Genomic DNA, 27,420 nt, shown 5'->3' with positions numbered 1-27,420 from the left:
CTGAGGGGGGGGCAGCAAGCTGGTTGAATATTTGTTGCTTTCCAGCTGTGTTCAGTCTCAATCAGCAGAGAACAGCCTTCGGTTCCTGATCCAGTCCCTCCCCTCCCAGGCAGCCTGCAAAAGAACAGGATGTGGAGGAGGTGAACATGGAGCAGACAGAGCAGATCATTTTGGAAAGGTGAGTGGGGATTATTGAGAAGTGAGGCTAGAGGATCGGCTGGAGAACATGCCTGTGTGTGAGAGAAGAGAACAGGGAAGGGGGCAGCGTTTGTTGTTGTCAGATAGAAGGGATTGGTGCCAGCTATGTGTATGTGCCAGACTGGGTGGGAGATTAGAGAGGAGCAAGACTGAAGGGTGACAGGGACTCCTCTCATTCCCGATCCCTATCAATACAATTTAAATCGTCTCTTCCAGATCCTGGACCCTCCCTTCTTTCCTTTCTCCCCAGATCCTTGTACCCACTTTCACCCCTTACTCAATCCCAGAACCTCCTTCCTTCTCCCTCCTCCATTTCAGATTCCTTATTTCCTCCATTCCCTTTCCTCTTAGCCCCAGTCTTCTCTTGCTCTCCTCCCCTATCCCCAGGATTCTTTCCTTCTCCCTGTCCCCAGTAATTCTCCTCTCTCCATTCCTGGTCCTCCCCCCCCCCCCCCTTCACTCCCTATTCCTGAAATCTTCTCTCTCTATTGATGTTTGAGAGATTTTTTTCCTCCACCAATAAAAAAAATTATACACAAGCAAGGTTGGAAAATTACTTCAATTTTATAATATAAAAGATGGAAATGTTTTCCAATATGCTTCAGAATTTTCTTATTTTTGTCACAGAATCTAAACTGTTGCAGGAACCTGTGTGGCTGTGTCTTTGACCTTCTGTTCCCTGTTGTCCAACTTCATGGGGAGCTGTTGTCCAACTTTATGGGGAGCAGCGACAGCACCAACAGTGTCTAGGGGTGACAAAATCATTAATGGTGAGGGGGGGGGGGGGTGTACTCAGAGAAAAGGACACCAATAATGAAGCTGTATGGCTTGGCTGGTTTCTGATCCCCCCTCATCTGCAAGTCCAAAAAAATTCCACAGATAGATCCTTTCTGCGAGAGATGTATCCCTACTATTGGTAAATGCCAAGATCTGGTTGGTTGATGGTGATAGAGCTGAGGGCAGGGACTAAAGGTGAAAAACAAATATGCCAAAAAGAAAGAATGAAAATAGGTACTTGCTTTCTATAAAAGTAAAATAAAGACACCCTATTTGGTAAGGAATAGTTTATATATTTAATTTCATTTAGGTTCTAAAGTGCATAGTACAGAACACACAGGATCATTTGGGTAAGTACTTGTGCAAATTATACAATGGGACTCTGCTCATAGTCCCCACTGCTCGCAAGAGAATGTGACTACTAGAAAGGACCTGAGGTATCCATCAGTACAGCATCTGCTAATCAATCCAATGTGGCTGAAGGGAAAAAGTTGACTTGGCTTCAGCCACAAGACAAATGGGCTTAGCTTACAGAAGTCAATATAAAATTGTCCAGTTTTCAAACACAAAGAGATAAGAACATGTTTTATAATGTGCTTGGTATTTGTTTGTCTAAGTCCATGTACATCCTACTGCGGCTGAAGCCCATCTAAGACAGGAAAGTTCATATCACTCAAGAGCCCATGCCCCAGTGGTTAGGAAGGATGTGTTCCTTACGGCAATAATAGTTTCAGGGATCCTGTGAAACACTTGACCTAGGCGGAAGTGACATGCCCTTTTCTCCTTGGTAATAGTGATCACAGCATATCTAATCAGTGGGTATCTGGCACTAAGGGCTTGGTTTATAAAATATGTTGCCCAGTTTCATGCCTGTGGTGGGGAGGTGATAAACCTTTTTATAAATAAAGCCTTAAATCTGGGTGGAATGAAGTCTGTTTGTTAACAAAGATTGTCATAAATGCAAAAAAACGACACTGGATTAGGGTCAAAAGCACAGACTTGACGCCTACTGCAAAAGGATAAATATGGTTATAAACATCTCATTCCAAGAACATCCTCCACCTTCCCAATGCTGCAAGGAAAACTTCCCCAAAAGTACATTTTCTTTCTTGTTTTATCAATAGTAATTCTTTCATAAAACCCCCTACTATGTTCATTTTTATTGGGCAAGACATGCCTCCCCCCTTTTTTTTCCCAGCAATTCATCACAGGAAAAACATAAATTATGCTTAACTACTGTGACAGTAAGCATCATGGCTTAGGAGGTCTCTAAAAGTCATTTCAACAACTGGTCACAGCTCAGCCGCAAGTGGATTAAAAACTGTGGCAAAACAATGAGGCAAGGAACTACAGATTTAAAAAGATTAAAATAGCAAACATGATTATTCTTAATTGTATTTCTTTGCGCCTACATCACCCTCCTTAGATCCTCAAAATTGAGCATGTTATTTCCCATTTCGGACCAGGCTGCATGTCGTGCTCCATCCATTTCTGAAGCCAGCCGGTTGCTCGAGATCAGAGCGTGGTTCTCACCACCAATCTCTGCCTTACAGTCTGGGCATGTGCCCCTCTGCATGGCTCCACCACACTCTGTGATTAGATAAACATGGTTGTTCGGACATTTAAACCAATGGCCCTGGGGAGAACCAACAGCTCTGACGATCATGACCCGCTCCTCTTCTGTGATCCCCAAGCCTGAACAAGGAAGACGCTCTTTCAATTCATTCATTTTTGTCTTCACTAAACTTTCATCCTCCTTTGTGAATTTCTTCCTGCTCTCAAGAACCCTCCTCACATTGGTGATCTCTGTTTGCGTGGCAGCATTAATCCTACCAGCTGCCATTTTGCATCTGACAAGGAGTTCTACCAATAAAGTCAGCCTCTGAATCTCACTCTGAAGGTCCAAAAGCTCTTGTCCTGTGAAACCAAGCAGGGGCTTCTCCATCCAACCTTGAATCTCATTCACCCTCTTCCGGAGTTCACCTCTCTCTTCAACATCTGTCTTATTCATAGAACCCATCAGTCCAGCCAGCCTTTCATAAAACACTATCAGGTTTTCAAGAAAACCAAGGGTCTTCAAGGACAGATCAGAAGCCAGGAGCTTCTCTAATATCATGTGGTATTCCATGGGAAAGTTCTTTCGGATGCCCTTCATAGTCACTAGCTGGGCCTGCAGATGCTCTCTCTTGTACGCTATTTCACTTGCAGGGCCCTGGATCCTCTCTTTCACTCTTTCGATTTCTTCTAGTCGTTTGTTGATGATGGTACCATATCTCAGGTTCTTCCTGATGGGGGTCTGGCACTTGGGGCAGACTTTGAGTTTAATGACTATTTCCTCTTTATTTCCCTCTTCAGTCATGAAATAATCTAGGCCACTGACCTCAAAAATGTGGTTACAGTCTTCCAGCTGGACATAGCGGGCATCTAGTTCATCTTCATTCCCAAAAAAAATCTGGGTGATCTCATCATGGTGACACACGCGACACTTTTTAGGGCACGGTTCCCCACAAAGCCCAATGCATGGATGCCCACATTCCAGGAGCTTAGTGCAAGGGACATTGCATGGTGGTCTGTCACATGGCTCTGAACACAGCTTACTACATTGGTAGTGCTGACACCTCCATTCACATGGCTCTATACATGGAATGCAGGTCTCCCCACATTTCTTTTTGCATTGGCTATGAATGCAACGGTTCTGACACGCCCTCTGGCAAGGAGGGCATTCACTGGTGCAAGGCTCCTGACACTTATGTGAACAAATTAGGAGGCGGGTACAGGGGCGCTTGCAGTTTGCATGGAATCGTCCTTCAAAGCAGCCATTACAAGAGCCTGCACACGCATGACCACACTCCAGTGTAGCAGAACATTTGGTTTTGCATTGTACAGGCCTCCCATACAACAAGTCCTGCTTCATCCAACACTTTATCTGCTGTTCATGACCACACCTCAGCACAGCCGTAATCTCTTTAGGGCATAGTTCCTCACATTCTTCCCCACATAACATACTACACTGGTGCCCGCATCGGAGGATATTATGACAAGGCTCCTTGCAGCAGAAGTCTCCTGCTGCAACGGCACACGGAACCATCTGCAAGTGACCGCACTGGGGGATAGTCTTCTGCACTAGCACACTGCACTCTTCACAGGTCTCAAAGCAAAGCTGAGGGCACCTGTGCCCATCTGCACAGAGTATCTTCTGACAAGGTTTTATGCACTGAAATGCTGTGTGATCCGAATCATAAGGGTGGCAGGCCCGTGTGCAGACATGCCCACAACTCAACCTAAACTCACAGGGGCGACTGCAGCCGCCTTCTGGCACCTTGCGGAAGTCATCTGCCTTTGACACCAGAGTTCTGGTGTCAGGATGATTCTGGCAGTATAGCATGAGCATTCGGCCCACCTGGCCCTTCTCTCTCAGTGTGTGTATAATTCGGCTCCAGAGGGGCACTTTGCCTAGCATTCTCATGTTACCAATGCAGTAGAGTCCTTTCTTGGCTCTGGACAGTGCCACGCATATCCGATTGGAGATCTGGAGAAAGCCAACCTTCTCCTCCCTGTTACTCCGAACAAGTGACAGCAGGATGATATCGTTCTCTTCCCCCTGGTACTTGTCCACAACGTGCACCCTCACGCCGGAGAATATTTTGGCAGGCATGAGCTTCCGGAGATTGAAGAGCTGTCCAGTGTAGGTGGTGAGGATTGTGATCTGAGATGATTTGTAGCCCTGGCACAGGAAGTACTTGCAGAGCTCCACCACAAATTGAGCCTCATGCTGGTTCTGATGGCTTTTGCCATCCTGGACATTCTGCTCAAGGAACTCATGCTCCACGAAGAAAAGGTTGGATGATACTCCCTGAAAGCAAACAGAGAAAAAAAAGATCAGTATGGTTACTGCATAGTTACAAAACGCAGGGATCTAGGCTGACATGTGAGAGACCTGGGTTCAAGTCTTGATCCTGGCCTTTGCTTCCTGGGCCAGGAGGGGCTGGGAATGCCACCGAAGCAGCATTCGGAATTACTGGGGGAGGAAATGGAGGATAGAGGGAGTCTTAGCTATTCCACCATGGCATCACTTACTGATCAGACTCAAGGTGCATAGGCATGTGTTCCAGAGGGGACCAAGGACTGTGATAGCTGAGCAAGGAGGGAAAATAGTGGGTAGTGGCAAATGGAGCATCATGGCACTGTGGGCCCAGAAGAGGCTCGTTATGACTGAGCAGGAAGGAACTGATGGGCCAAACAAAAGAAAATTAGAAATTTACAGCTTAATTGCCCAGTAAAACAACCTTGTCCTCCTATTGCCATTAAAAAAAAAAAAAAAAAAAAAGACCCATATTCTTGCATAGCTGATGACATCATAGGTTGACTGCATGAAAAGAGATGTGGAGGAGTAGCCTAGTGGTTAGAGCAATGGGCTCCAAACCAGGGTTCAAATCCCATTGCCGCTCCTTGTGACCTTGGGCAAGTCACTTTACCCTCCATTGCCTCAGGTATGAACTTAGATTGTAAGCCCTCTGGGGATAGGGAAATACCTACTGTACCTGAATGCAAACAGCTTTGAATATAAATAAACTAAAGAAATAAGTTTATGATGTCAAATACATTGGCTTTAAATTTTGTAGAGAAGAAGTTTCAAAGCCTTTTATCCAGATAACTAATCTGTAGGAAAACTGCCCTCGCTGGGACAAGTCTGCATTTTATATTCAGGGCTCCAGCTGGGCAATGAGATTTGTCCCCTGGGTTTTCAGTGCTGAAGGACAGTAAGGGATTTGTTGAGGATGGGCAAATCACTTTATTTCCCTGTGCCTCTAAAACCATCTGAATACAAATCATTTGTTTTGTTCTCTCTAGCTGACAAAGCATGTCATAATCTACCAGAGGAATGGGGCTTCTCTGGAATCAGGAACAACAAGGGGGAGGAACCGACCCACCGGTACTCACCCCAAGCATCTCACCGGGTCAATGGAGCAGATAGGGCATCCAACCCTAGTTCTGGTCTACCTGCAACCAGAGGGGGGATGGTCCCACCAGTACCTGCCTACCCCCTGGGAGGAACAGCACTCTTTTCTTTTATAGTCCTGCTTGATCTAGCATTAGCTGAGAAAAGAAATCTACTTCTATATTTCTATACATTTTTTTTTTTTTTTAATCTCAGATCAGGACCGCAGGTTCTGCCACCTCCATCTGCTGGAGACACGAGAAATACTGAAGGGACGCAGGTGGCACACCGCATTAAGAGGGGGTGCTCTTCAAGTTTTTCTCTGTCTCCATCTGCTGGAAGGGAGGCAAAACCCAGCAGTCTGGACTGATCCAGGTACGTACAGGGACCTTTTGTTTTTCTCGATTGCATTAATAAAATAGGACACAGTCTGCATTACATTAGGGGTAACGATGTTCACAATAGCGTGGGATTTCACAGAAACCATGCCCTTACTGAGCCCTCGCCATTCCACAGCCTTCTGCCTCCCACGATGGCCTCGGAAACTGAACTTACTGCCCTAAAGTTCCAATGCTGAGCTGAGAAAGCAAATCTTTGGGAGTTCAGCAGGGTCTAACTTGGTGGTTCATTTTCTTTCCTGTTACCCCACCAAGGAGCAGCATGACATTACCTCCCACAGCTCACCTTAATCACTTCGTAGTTCAGGACTGAGGGGTGGTTGGCCAGCTCTTCATAGATGTGAGGTGTCAGAAGTTGCGCAATTTCAGGCCTCATACGGTGCTGGAAACATTGAACACGGTTTTTAACTCAGAGGACACAAGCACTTTTATTTATAGATGCATTCCCATCTGTTTTGCCCTTGCTTTGAGGCTGCTTTAATAGATTTCACACACAGGCAGTAGCCTCCTCTTGAGTCCAAGCATAACACTTTAATTTTCCTTATTTGCTCAGTTACAGAAAAATATCTAAAGTTCTACCGCCTGCCTGCACGCATACCCTCTCCCACCCAGCCTTCTGGTCTTCCTGAAAGGACGGATCACTCTGGCAACAAAGGTCTCAAGGAAACCAACTGATCAGGATGTCATCTGAACATTACACCATTGTTAAATCATCTTCACACAGCTCCCATCCACTCCGTAACCCTCTATTCCAACCCTATCCAATATCTATCAATCCTGTGGCTCTCTACTCTAGCACCACACTCACACACACACACAAACCCACACCCGTTCCTCTCGTTGCCTCTCATTCCAGTTCCACAACTTCCCCTATTCACCCCCAGGGTGTCTCATTCCAACTCCACACACACTTACCCGTTCCCTCTGTGGCCTGTCACTCAGCACAGACCCCCCATGTGCCCCACAGCTACGTACACTACATACAAGTGAAGTCTTGTCTCCTGCAAGCTTTTTTAATAACTTCCTTCTCACACAGTCCAATACCTACTGAATGAAACATAGCTTTCTCCATTAATGCCAGCCACCGTCATGCACTCTCCCTGGACCGCAGTCAACTTCAAGTGGGCAGAGAGCAATATCTGATATCACTGACATGGGGCATATTTCTGCATCTTATCATTAGTGCTGCATTTTAGAGTTGTTGATGTTTGTTTGGGGTTTTTTTTTAATAATTGTACAGCAACAGGCACATTTCCCAGATAGCATAGTAATTGCTCCAAATTCCTCTCTCCTCCTTGCCTGCAACATCACATACTCCAGAGGCAGACACCTATTTCCTCTCTCCTCTTAACTTTCTTACTTCCCTCCATCTCACCTGGTAGTTTAGGCGGACAAAAGGCATGTTGACCCTGATGAGGCGCTCAAAGAGTGACACCTCCAGGTAAAAGTTCTTGGCCAGGTCATATACGTTAGCGCTGGGCCGCAACTGAAAAAAAAACCAAGACTGTCAGAATCACAGAATTTCCTACCTTCAGCCACTCTGTGCCCAATAAGGTTTGATTTACGAGGCACCATTAGGGGAATGCATGCTTTTCTATCTGGTTTAGTTTTGTAAGGATCCTTTTCTCGGCAGGTAAGCTTTAAAGAAGGGGCCGAGTGTGCACTCACTTGCTGGTGATCTCCGATGAGGATCAAATGCCTGCAGGCTTTGCTCAGTGTAGTGATGGTGTGAGCCTCCAGAACCTCAGCTGCCTCCTCAACAATCACAATGCGCGGTTCCACCTTCTGCAGTATCTGGCGGTACTTTGCCGCACCTGGGGGAAGGCAAGAGAAGAAACACCCCCTGAGTACCCTGGAATTAGCTTCTGGCAAGATTCAAGCCCAGGGGTTCCAAAACCTGCCAAATCCTGATTGGACGGAACAGCTCTTCATGCCTAAAATGAGCAAAATGTGGCAAGTACCCCTCTACCTTAAAGGATTTTAGAATGGCAGTTTCAGAGGTGCCAGGAGAGTGGGGCTTAAGGACTCCTATGAGTCACAGGAATTCCAAGAGGGTCTCAGCCTATCTCAAGATACCTACTAGTCCCAAGAGAGCCCCTGGAATCATTCATAAGTGGCACGTCTCTGTCACTGTTAGCATACCCTAGTCACTCAGCTACAAAACCGCTCTATGCCCATAGATTATGGCTTCCTCTCTGTTTTTGAACTAGTCACTCTAGGAAGTTTTTAGAGTGACTCCCTCTGGCACAGGCCTAATGCACATTAGCAACAGCGATGCCACGTGGCAGGCTGGCAGTGCACCAGGGGGAAAGTGTTCACAGCGAGCCAATCATGGGTGCCCTCTGCACTCTTGCATTGCTGAAAGAGACTGCTCCATAAACCACAGTATCAATATCTGAAATCTATAAATGGAGAATAATGTTTTTAATACAAAAAAAAAAAAAAGGTGAAATGGCACACTAGAAGAGTGCCCTACAGCCCCGCACTTCAGTTTCCTACTCATATGATACATCTCATAATAAAGTCTCCCTGTGTCTAACCTGTGGTTGTCATCCCCACAACCTTGGATTCTCTCAGAATTAAGAGGTCTTCTTGTAGTCTCAGTTCTGCCAGTCTGTCAGCTGATGCCTGGTATTCCTGCTCATGCTGCAAGATCTTCCTTCGTATATCTGCCTGGTACATCTGCAACCACAGCCTGTAAAGCCATGTGAGATAAAATCCATACAATTTGTTACCAGATGCAGAGGCCAATTTACTGTACCAACACACATACATACATACATACATAAATGAAAATTGGTTCTTACCTGTTAATTTTTGTTCCTGTAATACCACAGCTCAGTCCAGACCAGTGGGTTGTGTATCCCTACCAGCAGATGGAGTCAGAGATCAAAACTTTGGGCACTGCCACATATACGAGAGTGCCACCTGCAGTCCCTCAGTATTGGCCTGTACCCAAGCTCACACTATCGAACTAACAGGCAAAGGGGGGTTGAAACCCAACCAACTTATAACCCATTTGCCCCCAAGAAAACCCATAACCATAAACCAACACCTATGAAACTGCTCCATCAAACTTGTCTGCAACGGAGCTCCTTGAAAAACAGCAAATAACCTAGCAACGGCAGTCTTTCAGAATCTGAAAAAAGGGGCGGGCCTCTGGACTGATCTGTGGTATTACAGGAAAGAAAATTAGCAGGTAAGAACCAATTTTCATTTCCTGAACATACCCAGATCAGTCCAAACCAGTGGGATGTACCCAAGCCACCCTACACTGGGCAGGAACCCGAAAGACCCGCGCGCAGGACACGCTCACCAAAGGACGATTCTTCAGAAGCTCTAACGTCCAGTAGATAATGCTTAGTGAAAGTGTGAAGTGAAGACCACACTGCAGCCCTACAGATTTCCTGGGGTGACAGAAGCTGATGGGCCCTGGTGGAATGAGCTCGCAGACCTACAGGCACTTGACGCCCTCGGGCTATGTAGGACGAGCAGATAGCTTCTTTAATCCAGCGGGAAATGGTCGCCTTAGACGCTTTGTCCCCTCTCTTTGGTCCGCTGAAGAGAATGAAGAGATGATCTGAACGCCGGAAGTCATAGGTAACCTCCAAATAGCGCAATAAGGCGCGCTGAACATCCAAAAGATGAAGATCCCTCTCATGGGCGGAATCCTGGGACCACTGCGGAAAGCCCGGAAGCTCCACCGTCTGATTAACATGGAATGAAGAGACAACCTTGGGGACGAAGGATGGAACTGTGCGTAATGACACCCTATCGTCGTAGATCCAAAAAAAGGGATCGATGAAGCTTGTAATTCTGAAATCCGTCGCGCCGAACAAATGGCCACCAAGAAAACTGTCTTTAACGTCAGATCTTTAACCGAAGCCCTAGGAATAGGCTCAAATGGGGCTCCACAAAGTACACGAAGTACTAAATTCAAACTCCAATCCGGACATACAGGGCACACTGGAGGATGCAAGTGCTTGACCCCTTTGAGAAACCGAGCAATATCCGGGTGAGCCGCTAGCGAAGAGCCCTGAAACTTGCCCCGCAAGGCCCCTAGGGCTGCTACTGGACCCGGAGGGAATTGAAGGCTAAACCCTTAGCCAGCCCCTACTGTAGGAAGTCCAACACCAAGGGGACATCTACGGCTAATGGATCATAGGAGCACTGGAGACACCACGTCTCAAAAAACTTCCAGATTCTAACATATGCCATTGAAGTAGCCGGGCAACGCGCCTGAAGCAAGGTGGAAATGACCTGTTCGGAATATCCCTTCAAGCGTAAACATCGCCTCTCAAAAGCCAGGCCACAAGAGGGAAGTGATCCTCCCGATCCGAAAATATGGGTCCTTGACGAAGCAGACGCGGAATGTGAGTGAGCTGCAAGGAACCCTCCAGAGCCATGCGAACCAGATCCGCAAACCACGGGCAATGCGGCCACTTCGGAGCCACCAGCTCTATGGATGGAGCTCTATGCGACGGAGAAGTCGAACGATGAGGAGCCAGGGAGGGAAGGCTTACAGAAGAATTTCCATGGGCCACGGGCACACCAGCGCGTTAAGACTGACAGAGCCCTGTTCCTGTCGAAGACTGAAGAAGCGTTCTGTCTTTGCATTGGCCCAAGTTGCCATCAGATCCAATTGTGGCACGCCCCACCTGGTGCAAATGAGGTTCCAAGCTTCAGCCGCCAACTCCCATTCCCCTGGGTCAAGCTGCTGCCTGCTGAGAAAGTCCGCTTGAACATTTTCCACTCCTGCGACATGTGAGGCGGCAATTCCCTTGAGATGATGCTCCGCCCAGGTGAACAAAAGTCATGCTTCGAGAGCTACTGCGGGACATTTTGTTCCTCCTTGATGGTTGATGTAAGCCACCATCGTCGCATTGTCGGAGAATACCCGCATCATTCGGTTTTCGATCAAGGGTAGGAACGCTTGTAGGGCAAGATGAACAGCCCTCGTCTCGAGTCGATTGATGGACCAGGATCCCTCCATCGGTGACCAAAGACCTTGAGCGGCTTTGTCTGCACAAACTGCTCCCCAACCGGACAGATTGGAGTTGGTGGAGATTACCACCCAATTCAGAGGGTCCAGATCTACCCCCTGCTCCAGATTGTTGTGAGACAGCCACCATGAAAGACTGACTCTGGACTCTGGAAGCAGCGGCATGGACAAGTGGAATTGTTTCGACACTGGACTCCACCGTGACAAAAGCGCACGCTGTAACAGCCGTAAGTGAGCGAACGCCCATGGGACCAAATCCAAGATGGAAGCCATTGATCCCAGGATTTGTAAATGATGCCACACTGTAGGGTTCTCCCTCAGAAGTAGGACTTGGACCTGGTCCTGCAACTTTGTCACTCTGTCCACTGCCAGAAACACCTTGCCGTGAAAGATGTCGAACAGCGCTGACTCTTCTGTACATTTATTATCCAGCCGAGCAACTGCAGCGTGAGTCTCACTTTTCGGACCGATCTCTCGCAGTCCTCCCCGTGACTTCGCTCGAATCAACCAGTCGTCCAGGTACGGATGGACTAAAATCCCCTCCTGACGAAGGAAGGCTGCCACCACCACCATGACCTTGGTGAATGTACGAGGCGCTGTTGCCAGACCGAAGGGGAGAGCACGAAACTGGAAATGCTGACCTAACACCTTGAAGCGCAGATACCGCTGGTGGTTCAGCCTGATCGGAATGTGCAGATATGCTTCTGTGAGGTCTAAAGACACTAGAAACTCTCCTTTCTGTACAGCAGCTATAACCGTCCTCAGTGTTTCCATCTGGAAATGAGGGATCCGAAGACCGGTTCACTTTCTGCAGATCTAGGATGGGACAAAACGTGCCCTCCTTTTTGGGAACCACAAAGTAAACTGAATACCTACCCCCGCCCTGCTCTCTCACCGGGACTGGGACAATGGCCTTCAGCTCGAGCAGTCGTTGTAGAGTTTCCTGAAGCGCCTTGCGCTTGCTGTGAGAGGCCACACGAGACTCTATGAAGACCTCCCAAACCGGACGGGAGAACTCCAGAGCATAGCCATCTCTGATCACCTCCAAGACCCACCGGTCCGAGATAATCCTTTCACATTCCGTGTAAAAGTTGGATAATTTGCCTCTGACAGCTTCGAGGATGGAATGGGTGCTCGTGGCTTCCTTGGGAGGGTTTATTGCTTCCTGCCCCGAGGTTTCCAATATCTCTACCGGGGCGGTGACCACCACGAAAGGACTGCTGGCATTCCGGAGTCTGCTTGAGTCCAGAAGAAGAGGTGTATCTGCCAGCATGAAAACGGCGAGCATCCCGGGAAAGAGTCCGAGGAGAGAAAACTTTCTTTGAAGAACGTCTGTCTTCAGGTAACCTATTGCCCTTGGACTCCCCAAGCAGCTTCACCAACTGATCGAGGTCCTCCCCAAACAGGAGCTTGCCCTTAAAGGGAAGGTTACAGAGTTGGGATTTTGAGGACAAATCCACCGCCCAGTTACGCAACCAAAGGAGTCTACGCGCGGCTACCACGGACACCATTCTACGTGCCGAGGTGCGCACCAAATCATAGAGGGCGTCCACCACATATGCGATACCCGTTTCCAAGTGAGCGGCCAGTAACGGACCACTACCAGCGGCCCTGGAACTGGGCACTGCCTCTTATAACCAACAAAGGCAAGCCCTCTGCATAAGGCTAGCACAGACCGCCGCCCTAAGGCTAAGAGCGGCCACCTCAAAGACCCGCTTCAACTGGATCTCCAGTTTGCGGTCCTGCATGTCCTTCAAAGCAGCGGCTCCAGCTACAGGAACAGTAGTTTTCTTCGTGACCGCCGAAACCACAGAGTCAATTTTTGGCAGGTCCAACACATCCGCCAAAAGGGGATAGAGTTTTGCCATTGCCCTGCCCACTTTCAGCCCTGCATCTGGGGCATCCCACTCTCGGGTCACCAGCTTGCGGACCTTCTTGGGCAGAGGAAAAGAAGTTGTCGGTCCCCGAATATCATCGAGAACCGGATTAACCCCTTCATTATCAGATTCTTCTTGAGAAACTTTAAGACCCATCAAGTCCAAAACCTGAGGGATAAGGGGGCGCAGCTCATCCCACTTAAACAGTCGGATCACGCTGGGATCATCCCCCTCTGCAGATAGAAGGTCGTCCCCATCTGGGTCATCCTGAGCAATGTCCCCCAGATCCGGAACTGGGTCGGGATCCACACTTGGATCTGGATCTGGCGCTGTTCCTGGGCCAGGGACTGGACCCCGGGGCCCCCTGGGAGTGCCCTCCACTGGGCGAGGCTGCTCCCCCAAAGGCTGCTGGGTGTCCGCGGACCTCCCCCTCTTAGAAGGTGGCTCCGAGATGTCAACTGGCTGTCTGGGTCTCCTGTGCGCCGCTTGCCTCCTAGCCAGGAAGGCTTGGAGCATAAGAAGAATAAACTCCGGAGAAAAATCCTCTGGCTCATTGTCTCCCCCAGGAATATCATCTGGCACCGAGCAGCCCCCCCTAACAGGGGATCCTCCCCCCCATGTGCACTAAAACCGGGGGGGGGGGGGGGGCATCCTCCACCCGTGATCTGGCCCGCGATTCACCCCCCCCTCCCCACGGGAAGGGAAGTTAGCCCCAATGAGCCCTCCAGGCCCGAGGAACAGGCCGGGTAGAGAAAAGCCGAATCCAGCGGCTGACCACGCGCTCCACACGCGTGGCAGGGTGCCGATTTGGGGTGAGGCGCCATGACAAGCTCCACGCAGCCATGCGGTCGTAAGGTGAAGGAGAGGGCCGTCTCCGATCAAAAGCACTCGCTGCCGGCGGCGCGGGAAAAAATTTCCGTCAGGCCCGAAAATAGCCACACGATCGCGCCGAGCCGTGCTGAGAGCCACGCCTGCAAAACTAAACTTACCCCTTTCTCCAAGCAACCCGGAGCCCCGGGAGCTGAGGCAAAACACGGGGGGAAGGCGTTGCACACACACCCCGAAAGGCTACAGGAGGAGGCCCCCGATTCCTTACCTCAGATTCACCGACGCCGAGCAGGCACTGTTTTTTTGGGTTTTTTTGTTTGTTTTTTTCAAACCTGACAACTTTCTTCTTCTTCTTCTTCTTTTTTTTTTAACTTTATGAGCTAACAAGTGCAGAGAGTCGAGGGAGCAGCTTCGAGGGTGAGTAACCAGGAGCCCCTGGCCTTCACCAATGATTCGGAACGGGTGAGACCCTAGTCAGGGATGTCCAACCCCACCGGACGCCTGGCTTCCACTGAGGGATGGCCCACGAAGGTGCCTAACACCTCAGGAAGCTGACCTAAGGAAAGGAAAAAAAGAAATTCCTATCTCCCTAAACTGAACTGATAACTAACTAGGACTGCAGGAGTGCATTACTACCTTCTGCTGGAGTCAGAGAAATACTGAGGGACTGCAGGTGGCACTCTCGTATATGTAGCAGTGCCCAAAGTTTTGATCTCTGACTCCATCTGCTGGTAGGGATACACAACCCACTGGTCTGGACTGAGCTGGGTATGTTCGGGAAAGAGAAATTACTATGCATAACACTCTCTTTGAACTGCTATGAAACAAGGAGCAGGGGGAGAAAACATGCAGAAATTAAAGGAGTAGCCCGTGCCTTCTGTGAGGCACTGAGAGAAATGGCCCACTGTGCACTGCCGTACGGAAGATCAAAGTTTGAGCCTGGTTTCTGCATCTTGGGTTGGCTGGAGCTGGAAATGCTCCACAGGCTGGGGGGGGGGGGGGGGAATCCCAGCCATTGCACTACAGCAACATCTAGTGGCCAGACTTGGGGTGCAGGTGTATCGGGTTCTGGAGGGAGTTTGGGTCTGTGGCCCCTGGTCAAGAACTATCATTGCAACGGCTAAGGGAGGTGAAGGTTAAAAACGGGAAGAACTTAGGCCCCAGGAAATTGTGAATAAAAGGCACATGGAGCCATGGCTCTGGTAGAGGCCAGTGCTGATTGGAGAAAGGGAAAATTGTTAGGCCAACAGAAAAAAAAAATGGAGACATTAACAAGGAAAGAGATTCACCTATACAGCCGCCAGCGAGAATTGAGATCCAGACTCCAAAGGTCCCAGATATCAACGACCTCCATTTCTGTCATGGCATTTAATTTCCGGAGCTCCACCTTTACTTTCTGTTTCATTTTCTTCTTCTGGTCTCGATGAACCTATCAAGCCCAGGACAGATGGGGGTCAGAGGGCCTAGGTAGAGTTTAGGTTCACTTGAAATTCTCAGTCCTGAAATATTATTTTCATACACCATCATTTCCCATCTCCCATCTCCTCCTTTTTCTCCTCCACTTCATTGTTTTTAAGTGAGAGCACCTATCATGGTGAGTATGCCCATCTGTACTCATCTTGCAGACAGCGTTGGCCGTAAGGTGCCTGGGCACAGCCATGCAGCCTTGGCAACGCAGGATCCGGGAGGAGTTGCAGAAGTCCACGCTGCTGCTGCTCCTTCCCCATCTGCGCCAGCCTCGCGAGTTGTTTTTTTTTAAAGTCACAGCCCAGCACTTTCTGTGCACTGTTTTCGCGACCCATAAGATCAGCATACAAGAAGCGCTGCCTGTATTAAAAACTCAGCGGAGCAAGTGCAGATCGGAAGGGAGCCGGCACCAGTGGTACCATCTCTGCCACTGAGACAGGCAAGGTGGCCGCCTTCAGAGAGAAAGAAATACTGGGGATGAAAGGGGAAAAAGGCAGGGGACAGATGCTGGGGGAAGAGTGGTAAGAGGCAGAGGAGAGGATGCTGGGGAGTCCACAGAGTGAAGCCAGTGATGATTTCTAATGAGCAGTGAAACCAGAGTAAGACAGAACAGAAGGTGGCAAAATAAAACCTTCACTGTATGATGCGATTAGCATACACACTTGTTCTTTTTTTTTCCCCGGTGTAGGTGCATGACACCATGGATTCACGGAGGTGATAGGTTTACCTACCTCCCACTTGCCTTCTTCCTGATTCTGCCCAGTTGCATCCTCGGACCCGACACCTCCGCCCTCATTCTCCAGTTTCATGGCGAGCAGCAGATCAGCCAGTTCCTTCATCCCCTCGTTCTCCTTCTTCTTCTTCCTGAGGCTTACTGCCTCCTCGTCCTCTATTACTCGGTCTGCCTGGATCAGGTCTGCTTCCTCGGAAATCTCAATCAGATCGTCTTCGTCTTTACCTTCCTCCTCTTCCTCTGCCTCCTGCAGACCAGCTGGGAGTAAATCCAAGAAAAAGATGATGAAGACTCTTCAGGAAGTACAGTCAGTGAAAACAGCATGCTTATTAGGATAGTTACAATCAAAGGCAGAAATATTAAATTATGGATCAATACAGAGGCATTATGATGCCTTCTGCTTTGTATTCCATTCCTTTCCTAATAATACCTAACATTCTATTTCTATTGTGACTGTCATCACATATTGGACCGAGGATTTCAAAGTATTGTCCACAATGATTCCATGATCCTTTTCCTGGGTGGTAATGCCCAATATGTAACCCAGCATTATGTACTTGTAATTTGGATTATTATTCCCTATATTCACTACTCTGCACTTGTCCACATTAAATTTAGAGACCCACTCCCCCAATCTGAAAGGTCCCCTTGCAATTCTTCACAATGGGCTTGAGATCTAACAATTTTGAATAATTTTGTGTCTGAAAATGTGATCACCTTGCTCGTCACTCCCTTTTTGCACATCATTTATAACTACAAGGACGCTTGTATTGGCAAGAGTCCTTGTATTTATAAATACAGGACGCTTGCATTGACCCTTGATAGGGCCTCTCTCCTGCTGGCAGGCTCTGCCACTCACTAGCTCACTTTTATCAAATACTTTATCACCGATCGATGTAATCTTCAACCCAAACTTCCTCTTTTCGTGGCCCCGACTTCCCATCCCTAGCGAAAGCTTTTCAACTTATTAAAGAACCAGCAGTCTCTTAGGCTCCTGTTGTAATCCTCTAGTTAATCTACTATTAGCTTCCCCACCTGAGGTAATCCTCTTGCTAATCCACCATAAACAATCTCTACCCCCTCACATTCCAGATCCTTACCCTCCTCCTGCCACAGAAGTAACTCTGAGTATCTCAGAGAAGGTGGTGGTCATTTCAGTTCCGTTTTCACTCTTGTACGTTATTTATATTATATGTTAGCAGTTTGTATTTAACATCCTGGGTCCCAGTTGGATGTAACCCCTGTTCTATGTAATGTTTTTCCAATTAAGTTGTTTCGCTGTAAACCGATGTGATATGTATTTTTACATGAATGTCGGTATAAAAAAGTTCAAAAAATAAATAAATATAATACAAAGCACCAGTCCCAGTACAGATCCTTGGGCTACTTCACTATTTATCTGTCTCCACTGAGAGAAATGACCATTCAGTCCTACTCTCTGTTTCCGATCCTTTAGCCTGCTCCAGTCCACAATAGGACATTACCTCCTATCCCACGACTTTTTAATTTCCTGAAGAGTCTCTCATAAGGGACTTTGTCAAATGCCTTCTAAAAATCCAGATACATTATACCAAGCAACTCATCGTTGTCCACATGTTTGTTAACCCCTTCAAAAAAAAAAAAATCTAACAGATTGGTAAGACAAGATTTCCCTTCATTAAATCCATGTTGGCTGTGCCAGTAATTGTGTTTGTCAGAATAGCTTCTACCATTTTACCAAGCACCAGCATCAGCTCGCCATTCTTGATCACCCCTGGAACCACTTTTTAAGAATGGGCATTATATCAGCTACCCCCCATCCCCCAATCCTAGGTACTGCAACTGATTTGAATGAGATCACTTACAAGAAATAAGCAGAGATCTTGGGTTTTTTTTACAGCAACTTTTCCAAAATTCTGTGGCAAATTTACATACATTTTGCATAAAGATTCCCATCCCTGTCTATGCAAAAACTATATTCAAATACAAAATTTACCAAGTATAAAAAAACAAATGTATCAAGTTAATATATATCAGTTACAAACTTTTAACTGTGAAATGTCATGTTTATGAATTGAAATAGTACAGCAATCCTTCTTATATTTTCTTGAGAAAGTCCCTGTCATCTTTCTGTATACTGAAAATGACCTAAGTATCAGCAATTTATCATGTTATTAATTGTACAGAAAGACATATACAAACATATTGGGCACATGACACAAAAAAGGGGTTGATTTAAGAGATTTTGGAATCAAACATTCTGACTGCTTTCTCTGTCTACTCCAAATTCACCCCTGCTCTCCTATTTACTTCAGGACAGGGGCTGGAAATAACAGGAAGAGAGGGACTGGATTAGGGAACAGAGCCTTCTTCTTCTTCTTTCATCTGCTCTAACTTCAGCCTCACTTCCCTCCTCTCTTGTTCCCTACAAGCTGTTTGTGAAAATAGGGGCTGAGTAGGAGCAGAGAGATAGCTGAGACTGAAGGCAGGCACCCTGTAAATTTCTTCAGATGATTGAATTAAGAGGTAGGGAAGCTTCAGGAATGTTGATTGTGCAGCAGGTTGTAAATTATGCGGCAACAAACTAATTAAGCGATTTCTCCTGCAGCCGCTGAATTGCAGAAGCCTGGTAATAAGTCTAACATTTTTTAATTCTTTCATATCTAAAAATGCATCTTGGCCAAACTGATTAAAAAACCCCTTCTACTATACTCCTCCCCATCACACATGGACTTTTGATCCATCGAGTTTCCACACTGCATTTTGTCTCTTGCTGGATGTTTATCCTGTTTGACTCTATGCCATCCTTAACACATGGCACCACGCATCCACCAGTCTGACCTGCCTACAACCACAGCCAACAGAGACCTAGGTACAGATTACTAAAAGGCTATGCATCTAAATTATCCATAAGTTACTTAAGATCACTGATTTTAATAATCATATGATCCCCAAATAAGTCATTTTATTAATGACAAAAAATAATTTTGTGCATTTAAAAAATAAACATCCATCTTTCTGCTTTGCAACAGCATTGAAAAATTGTGAAGAAAATCTTAAATACAAGTATTCAAAATTTTGAAAATCAAATCAGGTATTCAAAGTTCATCAATGCAGAAATGTAGAAATTACTTACCTGAAAATTTCGTTTTCCTTAGTGTAGACAGATGGACTCAGAACCAGTGGGTTATGTGCTCTTCTGCTAGCAGAGGGGAGACGGAGTCAGATTTCAAAGCTGACTCACCCTAGATATACCCCTGCAGTGACCTCAGCTCCTCAGTATCCTCCTCAAAAAGGACATTGTGGATATATATCTTGCGAAAACAACTAGATTAAAACTGATCAAACTTGATTAAAAACAATTCAACTGATTTAAAAAAAAAAACTGGAGACCGCCAGTGCACTCAACCAAGTTAACGCCGACACCAGACTAACTGCGGGTGTCCTGAACTAGGGGTAGGCAATGGCTTACCCGTAATTGTTTAATCTCGAGGTTCTCTTTCCAAGACCCTCCTTTTCTGTGGGCGGGATGCTGAGACCATCTGTCTACACTAAGGAAAACAAAATTATCAGGTAAGTAATTTCTCCATTTCCTAGCGTGTAGCCAGATGGACTCAGGACCCATGGGATGTACAAAAGCTACTTCAAGACAGGGTGGGAGGCTGCCCGTGGCCCACTTAGTACTGCCCTTGCGAAGGCTGCATCTTCTCTAGCCTGGACATTCAGGCGGTAGAATCTGGAGAAGGTGTGTAAGGAGGACCACGTCACCGCTCGACAGATCTCGGAGGGCGACAGCAGTTTGGCTTCTGCCCAGGATACTGCCTGGACCCTAGTAGAATGAGCCTTAACCTGTAGGGGGTAAGGGCTTTCCTGCCTCTATGTAGGCTGCCTTGATTACGTCTTTAATCCAGCGAGCTATGGTCACTCACGAGGCAGCTTCGCCTTGATTCTTCCCGCTGGGGAGTACAAACAGAACTCCGCTGCTAGAATACTCACAAATACCCGCAAAAAAGATCATATCACCCCCATCCTCAGAGATCTTCATTGGCTCCCCATCTCCTACCGTATCATCTACAAAACTCTCACTATCATCCATAAAACCCTACACAACTAGAGCATGCACTGGCTAAATGACTCCATACAATTCCACATCCCTAACAGACCAACCAGATCCTCCTATAAAGGCACTCTATGCATACCCTCACCTAAGCTTTCCCACCTTACTACCACAAAAGAATGTGCACTAGCCATTGCAGGTCCATCTTCCTGGAATTCCATGCCACCCGATCTCAGACAAGAACAGTGAACTAAGAAATTCAAGAAAAAACTCAAAACCTGGCTCTTCAAACAAGCTTATGCCTAGCCCATCATACTTCGCAATTAATATCTTGTTTGATGCCTAATCCATTGTTTTTATAACCTTGCGGTTGTTTCACCTCCCTTGTTGAAATCATATTGTTATCTTATTGTTACTTTCCTTTCTCTTAAAATTCCTTAACCCTGTTTTTGTTATCAATGTTACAGTTTCATGTACCTTTCCTTTCTTTTCCTATTAATACAGTTCTATGAAAACCGACATGATGTACCTACGAATGCCGGTATAAAAAAAACTCTAAGTAAATACATAAATAAATAAATAAATACAGGCGATTCGTTTTGCGCACCTGTTGCAATTGTTCCAGGTATCGTATCAGGAGTCTGCCGACATTTAGATGGTGAAGAAGGCGGTATTCTTCCAAGTCCTTATGTTCCTCCAGAGATGGTAGGGAGATGGCTTGGTTCAAATGAAACTTGGAAACCACTTTCGGTAGAAAGCAGGGGACGGTGCGAAGCTGTATCGTTCCAGAAGTGAACCTAGAGAATGGTTCCTGAAAGGATAGTGCCTGCAGCTTGGAGATGCAACGGGCAGAACATATTGCCACCAGGAATACAGTCTTGAATGTTGAGGTGTAGTGACAGACTGCGCATTGGTATGAAGGAAGCCCCCACTAGAAAGTCTAATACCAAATTGAGGTTCCATAGGGGCACCGACCACTTTAGGAGTGGTCGAAGTTGCTTCACCCCTTTTAGGAAACGGGCCAAGTCCAGATACGCTGATAGACGGATTCCTATCACTTCGGCTCTGAAGCAGGAGAGGGCTGCTACTTGAACCTTGAGGGAGTTGAGAGACAACCCTTTCTTCATACCGACCTGTAGAAATTCCAGAATCATGGGAATCTTGGCTGTCTGCGGGGAAACCCCACGGTCCTCACACCAGGCTTCGAATATTCTCCAGATCCGTATGTATGTCAGAGATGTTGAGAACTTTTGCACGTGGAGCAGGGTGTCATTCACGCCTTAGAGTACCCGTGTTTCTTCTGGCGAGGCCTCTCAAGGGCCAGACCGTAAAAGAGAATCAATACGGATCTTCGTGAAGAATCGGGCCCTGCTGGAGAAGGTCCCTGTGTGGAGGTAGGCTCAGAGGGCTCCCCGCAAGGAGTCTTTGCATGTCTACATACCATGGGCATCTTGGCCAATCCGGGGCCACTAGTAGAACTAGTCCCCTGTGGTGTTCTATCTTGCAGATGATCTTACCCAGTAGTGGCCATGGGGGGAATGTGTACAGTAAGTCCTCCTCTGGCCAGGTCTGGACATGGGCGTCGATTCCTTGGGAGTGTGTCTCTCGTCTTCAGCTGAAGAACCTGGGGACTTGGGCATTGAGAGAGGTGGCCTGAAGATCCATGGCTGGGAGACCCCAGTGATTTACTATCAGTTGGAATGCTCTGTTCGACGCACCCATTCCCCCGGATCCAAGCTTTCGCTGCTGAGGAAGTCCGCTGAGACGTTGTCTTTCCCTGCGATGTGGGAGGCTGAGATTCCTTGTAGATTTTCCTCTGCCCATGCCATGAGAGCATCTATTTCCGGAGACACATGCTGACTTCTGGTTCCTCCCTGGTGGTTGATGTAGGCAACTGTTGTAGTGCTGTCCGACATTACTCGGATCACTTGCCCTTGCAGCCTGTGGCTGAATCGCAGGCACGTTAGTCTGACTGCTCGAGCTTCCAGGCGGTTTATGTTCCTTCCCGCCTCTTCCTTGTTCAATTGTCCCTGGGCCGTCGGTTCCTGAGCTCCCCACCCTCGTAGGCTCGTGCCTGTGGTGAGCACGATTCAGTTAGGTGGGGATAAGCTTACTCCCCTGCTGAGGTGGTCTTCCTGTATCCACCACTGAAGCTGAGAACATACTTCTGCTGGGAGCTGGAGGCGAATTGAGTAAATCTGGGACAGTGAGTTCCAGCGTGACTGTAAGGAGCACTGGAGAGGTCGCATGTGAGCCCTTGACCACGGAACGACCTCTAGAGTTGATGCCATGAACCCAAAGACTTGAAGATAGTCCCATACCTTGGGACGTGTACTGGTCATTAATCTTCATAATTATTCCATCAGATTCCTCGGAGGAGGAGGGAGGAATACCTTGTTCTGTTTGGTGTCGAAACAGACCCCCAGGTACTCTAGAGACTGAGAGGGTTGTAGACTGCTCTTGGCCGTGTTCACAACCCAACCGAGTTCCTGCAGTAGGTTCTTGACTCTGCTGGTCATGTGTCGGCTTTCTTCCGAAGACTTCGCCCTGATCAGCCAGTCATCCAAGTAAGGGTGTACCATGATCCCTTCCTTCCTCAGTGTTGCTGCCACAACCACCATAATTTTGGAGAATGTTCTGGGGGTGGTTGCTAGTCCGAAGGGTAGCACTTGGAACTGTAATGGTGTCCCAGTACCGCAAAGCGTACAAAACGCTGGTGACCTTGATGGACTGGAAATGTGAAAGTAGGCTTCGGAGAGGTCCAGAGAGGTTAGGTACTCTCCTGGCTGTACTGCCATTATTACGGAGTGGAGAGTCTCCATGTGGAAGTGTAGTATCCGCAGATGATGGTTGACATTCTTGAGATCCAAGATGGGTCGGAATAATCCTTCTTTCTTGGGGACTATAAAATAGATGGAATAACGCCCCATATTTTGTTGGGGCATAGGAACTGAGTAGTCTTGTCAGAGTGGCGTCCACTGCCAGTCTCTTGGTGTGGGAGTGGCAGGGTGATATCATAAATTTGTCCCGAGGGATGCTGCGGAACTCCAGAGAGTAACCTTCTCGAATGATGTTTAGTACCCATTTGTCAGACGTGATCTCGACCCATCGTTGGTAGAAGAGGGAATGTCGACCCTCTATTTCCTCTTCCTGTGGATGGGACGGCCCATTCTCATTGGGAAGCATGGCTGAAGTCTGCCCCCGGGCCTGTTCCTCTCTTGGTTTGTTGGTTCTGAAAGCGTTGGGACCTTCCTGAGGGACGAGGTGCCTAGAACTGCAAGTTCCTGTAGGGACAAAAGCAAGCCTCTGCCCCTAGTTCTTCTAGGGGAGGGGCGCTGGGATCTTTTACCCCTGTCCTCCGGTAGCGGGAAATTCGCCCCACTTGCTAGCTAACTTCTACAATTCGCTTCCAAATAAGAGATCCTTTAAAGGGCATTCTTGTAAGATTTGCTTTAGAGGTCGCATCAGCAGACCAATTTCACAACCATAATTGTCTTCTGGCCACCACTACCGAGACTACTCCTCTGGCTGAGGTACACACCAGATCTGAGCTTGCGTCCGTCAGGAAGGCTGCTGCAGGGTCAATCGTTTCACCAGTATACGTTCCGGAGTTATTTGCCTCTCTCGAGAGGAGCAAGCAGGAACTGTGTAACCAGAGCAGGAAGCAACCTGCAGTGTCACTGCTGTTACGTCGAAGGCCTGCTTAAGGATGGATCCTAATCGTCTATCCTGAGTATCCTTCAATGCAGCCCCTCTCTCAATGGGAATGATTGTTCACTTTGAGACGGCACAGACCATGGCGTCCACTTTCGGGAAACGCAGGCATTCCTTGGTCGCTGGTTCCAAAGGGTACAAGGCTACAAAGGCCCGACATCCTTTAAAGCTGGCCTGCGGGGCATCCCACTCCAGGTCAATCAGTTCCTGGATGGCTTCCATCATTGGGCAGTAGCATGAGGCCTTACAAAGGGGCACCAAGATGGGGTTCTTCTTTGGTTCCGCCATAGGGTCTGTGCCTGGAATACCTAGAGTCTTCAGAGTCTGGGAAACAAGGGCTGGTAATTCATTCCTGTGGAAGAAGCAAAGTATGGTTCTGTATGATTCCAGGCCTGGAGGGATTTCTCCTTCTTCCAGAGAGTCACCATCATCATCTGAGGTGTCCAGGTCCCTGTCAGGGAAATTCTTGGTTAGGCGAGGCATGTCTCAAGGCATCCGAGCAGGGCCGGGAGGATCTTGTGCTTCCAGCAGGGGTTGAACCCTGGTCGCAGCCAGGGCTGATTGTGCCTGAACGAAGGCTTGCAGCCCCTGAAAAAATTCTAACCAGGAGAAGGTCCCTGGGTCCATGTTAGTCCCAGGGGGAGTCGGAGTAGGGGCCCCTGAGGTGCCCTCTTGTTGAGAAGCCATTTCGGAGTTGCATAGATCCAGGGTGCTGTTGTATGTAGTAGCTCCAGGCCCATCCTCAGACAGTGAGGGACCAGGCTTTGGTCCCCCCTGGGCTTCTTCACAATGATGACATACGCAGGACTCCAGATCAGGCTGTGAGTCTCTGATGTCGCAGGCTGTGCAAAGAGAGTGCCTTCTGGGCTTCTTGGACGCCAGTGCCATTGCCTCTGTGTATAGACGCACAGGTAATGTGCTGCAATATGCGCGCAGTTATGCGAGTGAGCACAATGCACGCGTGTAGTTTTAAGCGCAGCTGTGCGTGTAGTTATGTGCGCGCGTCTACATTGGAGGCGCACAAGTTGGGCACAAGGACTGTCCGGCCTGCCCCGCACATACCACCAGTCGAGAAGGGAAGATGGCACCGATGCCCCCCACGCGTAAGATGGCGCCCTCCGAGGTTCTCCACGTGTTCAGACCCCTGCACCAGACCGGGACCTAGCCCAACCAAGGCTGCTCAACCCAATCGGCTCTCCCTTTTACTTCACCGGATGAAATACAAAATCGGTATGGCACTCTGAGCCCCGGAGATCTTAATTTAAGGTTTTCAGCTTACCTGGTCTCGGCGTTTACCAATCGCGTGCCGGGACGGTCTCCAACTGTGCTCGGTTGTGCACCCGCTGCCTTTCAGCCGCTTTAGGGGCTAAGTCCACGCTGGGAATTGGCTACCGGACCAAGGCTCACATCTGAGGGATCTCGGAATTACCTCAGGAATTCTCAACTGAGGGAGGAACCCTTAGGTATCACCGCAGAAGAGCGGGCTCGATCCTCTTCAAAGTAAATTTTGTCTTCTTTGCTGTAATTTCTTAATACTGTGCTAGTATGTGGGATAGTGTCCACATCTGCTAGGAGACGGAGAGATACTGAGGAGATGAGGTCACTGCAGGGGTATATCTAGGGTGGCGTCAGCTTTGAAATCTGACTCCGTCTCCCATCTGCTAGCAGAAGAGCACATAACCCACTGGTCCTGGGTCCATCTGGCAACACGCTAGGAAATGATAGTTACATCAGTAACTTTATAACCATGCATGCTTCAGTCACAGGAAAAACTTGTCCCCTGGATGTCCATGTACTGTACAGTGATGCATGTAAGCATGGGCATATTTACATATAGGCATGCATGAATTACCTGCATTCTCAGCCCCAGGGTTATCTGTGGTGCTCCGAATGAATGCAGTCACACCCAGACCAAGCCATTCCAGAATCATGGATTGCTTCCCCCTCTGGTAGCAAAAGAGTTCCTCATTCTGAAATAAACCAATTGAAGATCTAATTAGTAGCCTGTGCATTACTGTAGGTGGGAAACATTCAGTACAAAATGCAGATATCCAGGAGACTGCAGGGGAATTTTCTCAGGGCCGGGACCAACACAATCAGGAGTTCCTCCACACCCAGTGCTGCTACCCGTTTCCTGCCGTGGGTATTGCAGAGAGAGATCAGAATGAGAAAAATCCTCGAGCATCCCTGGATCCAGCATTCCTACATCAACAGCTGTTAGCTGAAGGGGGCAGGCAGAAACTGGAAAAACTGCATTCATCTGAAATTCTTCACAAAACAACCTCCTAACCCGATAAGCAAGTCTGAGAGTGCAGCGCCTATCCCCTCTCCCATGCTCAGCACTCCACCAGGGTACAGAGATCTCTGCTGTGCTGGAACCCTTGGTAGTGAAGAGCATTTTGACTGAAAAGAAATCCCTCACCATTCCATTCGTTAGGCTCTCCCAATGGTGTGGTTCAATGTACTTCTCCAGGTATCTCTCATGCAGCACGCCCCTCATGGAGCACTCCAGGTGTTGTCCACCCTCATGCAGCTTCTGCTCCGACTGCTTCATCTGTCTGGTAATCTGTTCCAAAAGAGAAACATGTCGGGTTTTATGATTTGGTTTCGTTTTTAAACAAGAACTTTTCTATACTAAATTAGTATTAGGTCATTTCTCTCTCTCTTTTTTTTTTTCCCCCCAGGGATGGTTTTTGCAGGTTTTTCATATGACAGAGCAGTGCCTTCCGGAGTCTGCCAAGCACAAACATAGCACAGGAAGGGGGAGAATGGTAAAGAAGAAGGCAAGAAGAACAAATGTAAGCAAAGCTTCAGTTCAGCACAATTTAGAGAGTTACTTCCAAAAGAAGATGGAGCAATAATCAACTTCTCCATTTTTTTTTCTTTTTTTATAGAACAGGAGTCTTAGTGCTTTCGCTACCAAAACAAACAGGACAATACTGACAAAAGTGGGTACATGAGATTTTTTCACTTCTGAAATGTAAAAAAATGTAACGAAGCTCAAGTCTGAGCCCTTGGACCGTGTTGCTGCCATCAGTGCATGGAGGTTGGAAGAAAGGTGGACAAAATCTTTTTTTATTTTTTCATTTAGAAATCGTGCACAAGGTCATCTATGAGACCCCCCTTAGCATGCACATTTCCAAAGGCAAGCAGTGATTTGTGAAGGAGGGGCAGATTTGGGGGATGGCCCTGCGGAGGGTTGCTAGTGCCAGCTGGAGAAAGCAGGTGGCGGGTACGTACGTACATCCATGTAAGCCCTGCGGAGGTGAAGAGGAAGGTTCCGGCGGAAGTCTCGTGTGTTCCTCAGCTCTCTGAGCGTGAACTGCTTCAGGATTTCACTGCTGCTCCTCCCGCCAACCCTCACGATGCCATTGCCCAGAAACTTGTGTATTCCTACAAGAACAAAACATTTAAGAAGATATGCACCATATCTTTTTATTATTTTTCCTTG

General features: G+C 47.8%; 1 protein-coding gene and 1 long non-coding RNA gene across 3 annotated transcripts in view; one reads left to right on the top strand and one right to left on the bottom strand.

Annotated features, from left to right (window-relative positions):
• The first annotated feature begins 72 nt into the window (after positions 1 to 72).
• On the top strand, positions 73 to 27,220 carry LOC115096520. The gene is made up of 3 exons (XR_003858093.1): positions 73 to 178; positions 26,654 to 26,767; positions 26,864 to 27,220. It is a non-coding gene; the product is annotated as an uncharacterized LOC115096520 (long non-coding RNA).
• ZNFX1 (zinc finger NFX1-type containing 1) overlaps positions 2,161 to 27,420 on the bottom strand; it is a 68,116-nt gene continuing 42,856 nt past the window's right edge. For both annotated transcript variants that reach the window (XM_029611234.1, XM_029611233.1), the window contains exons 5-14: positions 27,214 to 27,362; positions 26,392 to 26,535; positions 25,822 to 25,939; positions 16,218 to 16,477; positions 15,309 to 15,448; positions 8,853 to 9,007; positions 7,981 to 8,126; positions 7,688 to 7,798; positions 6,599 to 6,694; positions 2,161 to 4,828 (exon numbers count right to left, since the gene is read on the bottom strand). In XM_029611234.1, coding sequence (XP_029467094.1) covers positions 2,384 to 4,828; positions 6,599 to 6,694; positions 7,688 to 7,798; positions 7,981 to 8,126; positions 8,853 to 9,007; positions 15,309 to 15,448; positions 16,218 to 16,477; positions 25,822 to 25,939; positions 26,392 to 26,535; positions 27,214 to 27,362 — 3,764 coding nt within the window. In that variant the 3' untranslated portion in view covers positions 2,161 to 2,383. The remainder of the gene's footprint in view (positions 4,829 to 6,598; positions 6,695 to 7,687; positions 7,799 to 7,980; positions 8,127 to 8,852; positions 9,008 to 15,308; positions 15,449 to 16,217; positions 16,478 to 25,821; positions 25,940 to 26,391; positions 26,536 to 27,213; positions 27,363 to 27,420) is intronic.

The sequence above is a fragment of the Rhinatrema bivittatum genome, chromosome 8 (genome assembly GCF_901001135.1).
Source record: "Rhinatrema bivittatum chromosome 8, aRhiBiv1.1, whole genome shotgun sequence".
NCBI classification, from domain to species: domain Eukaryota; kingdom Metazoa; phylum Chordata; class Amphibia; order Gymnophiona; family Rhinatrematidae; genus Rhinatrema; species Rhinatrema bivittatum.
Note: the sequence above shows the minus strand (reverse complement) of the source record. Positions and strands in the feature narration are given on the sequence as shown.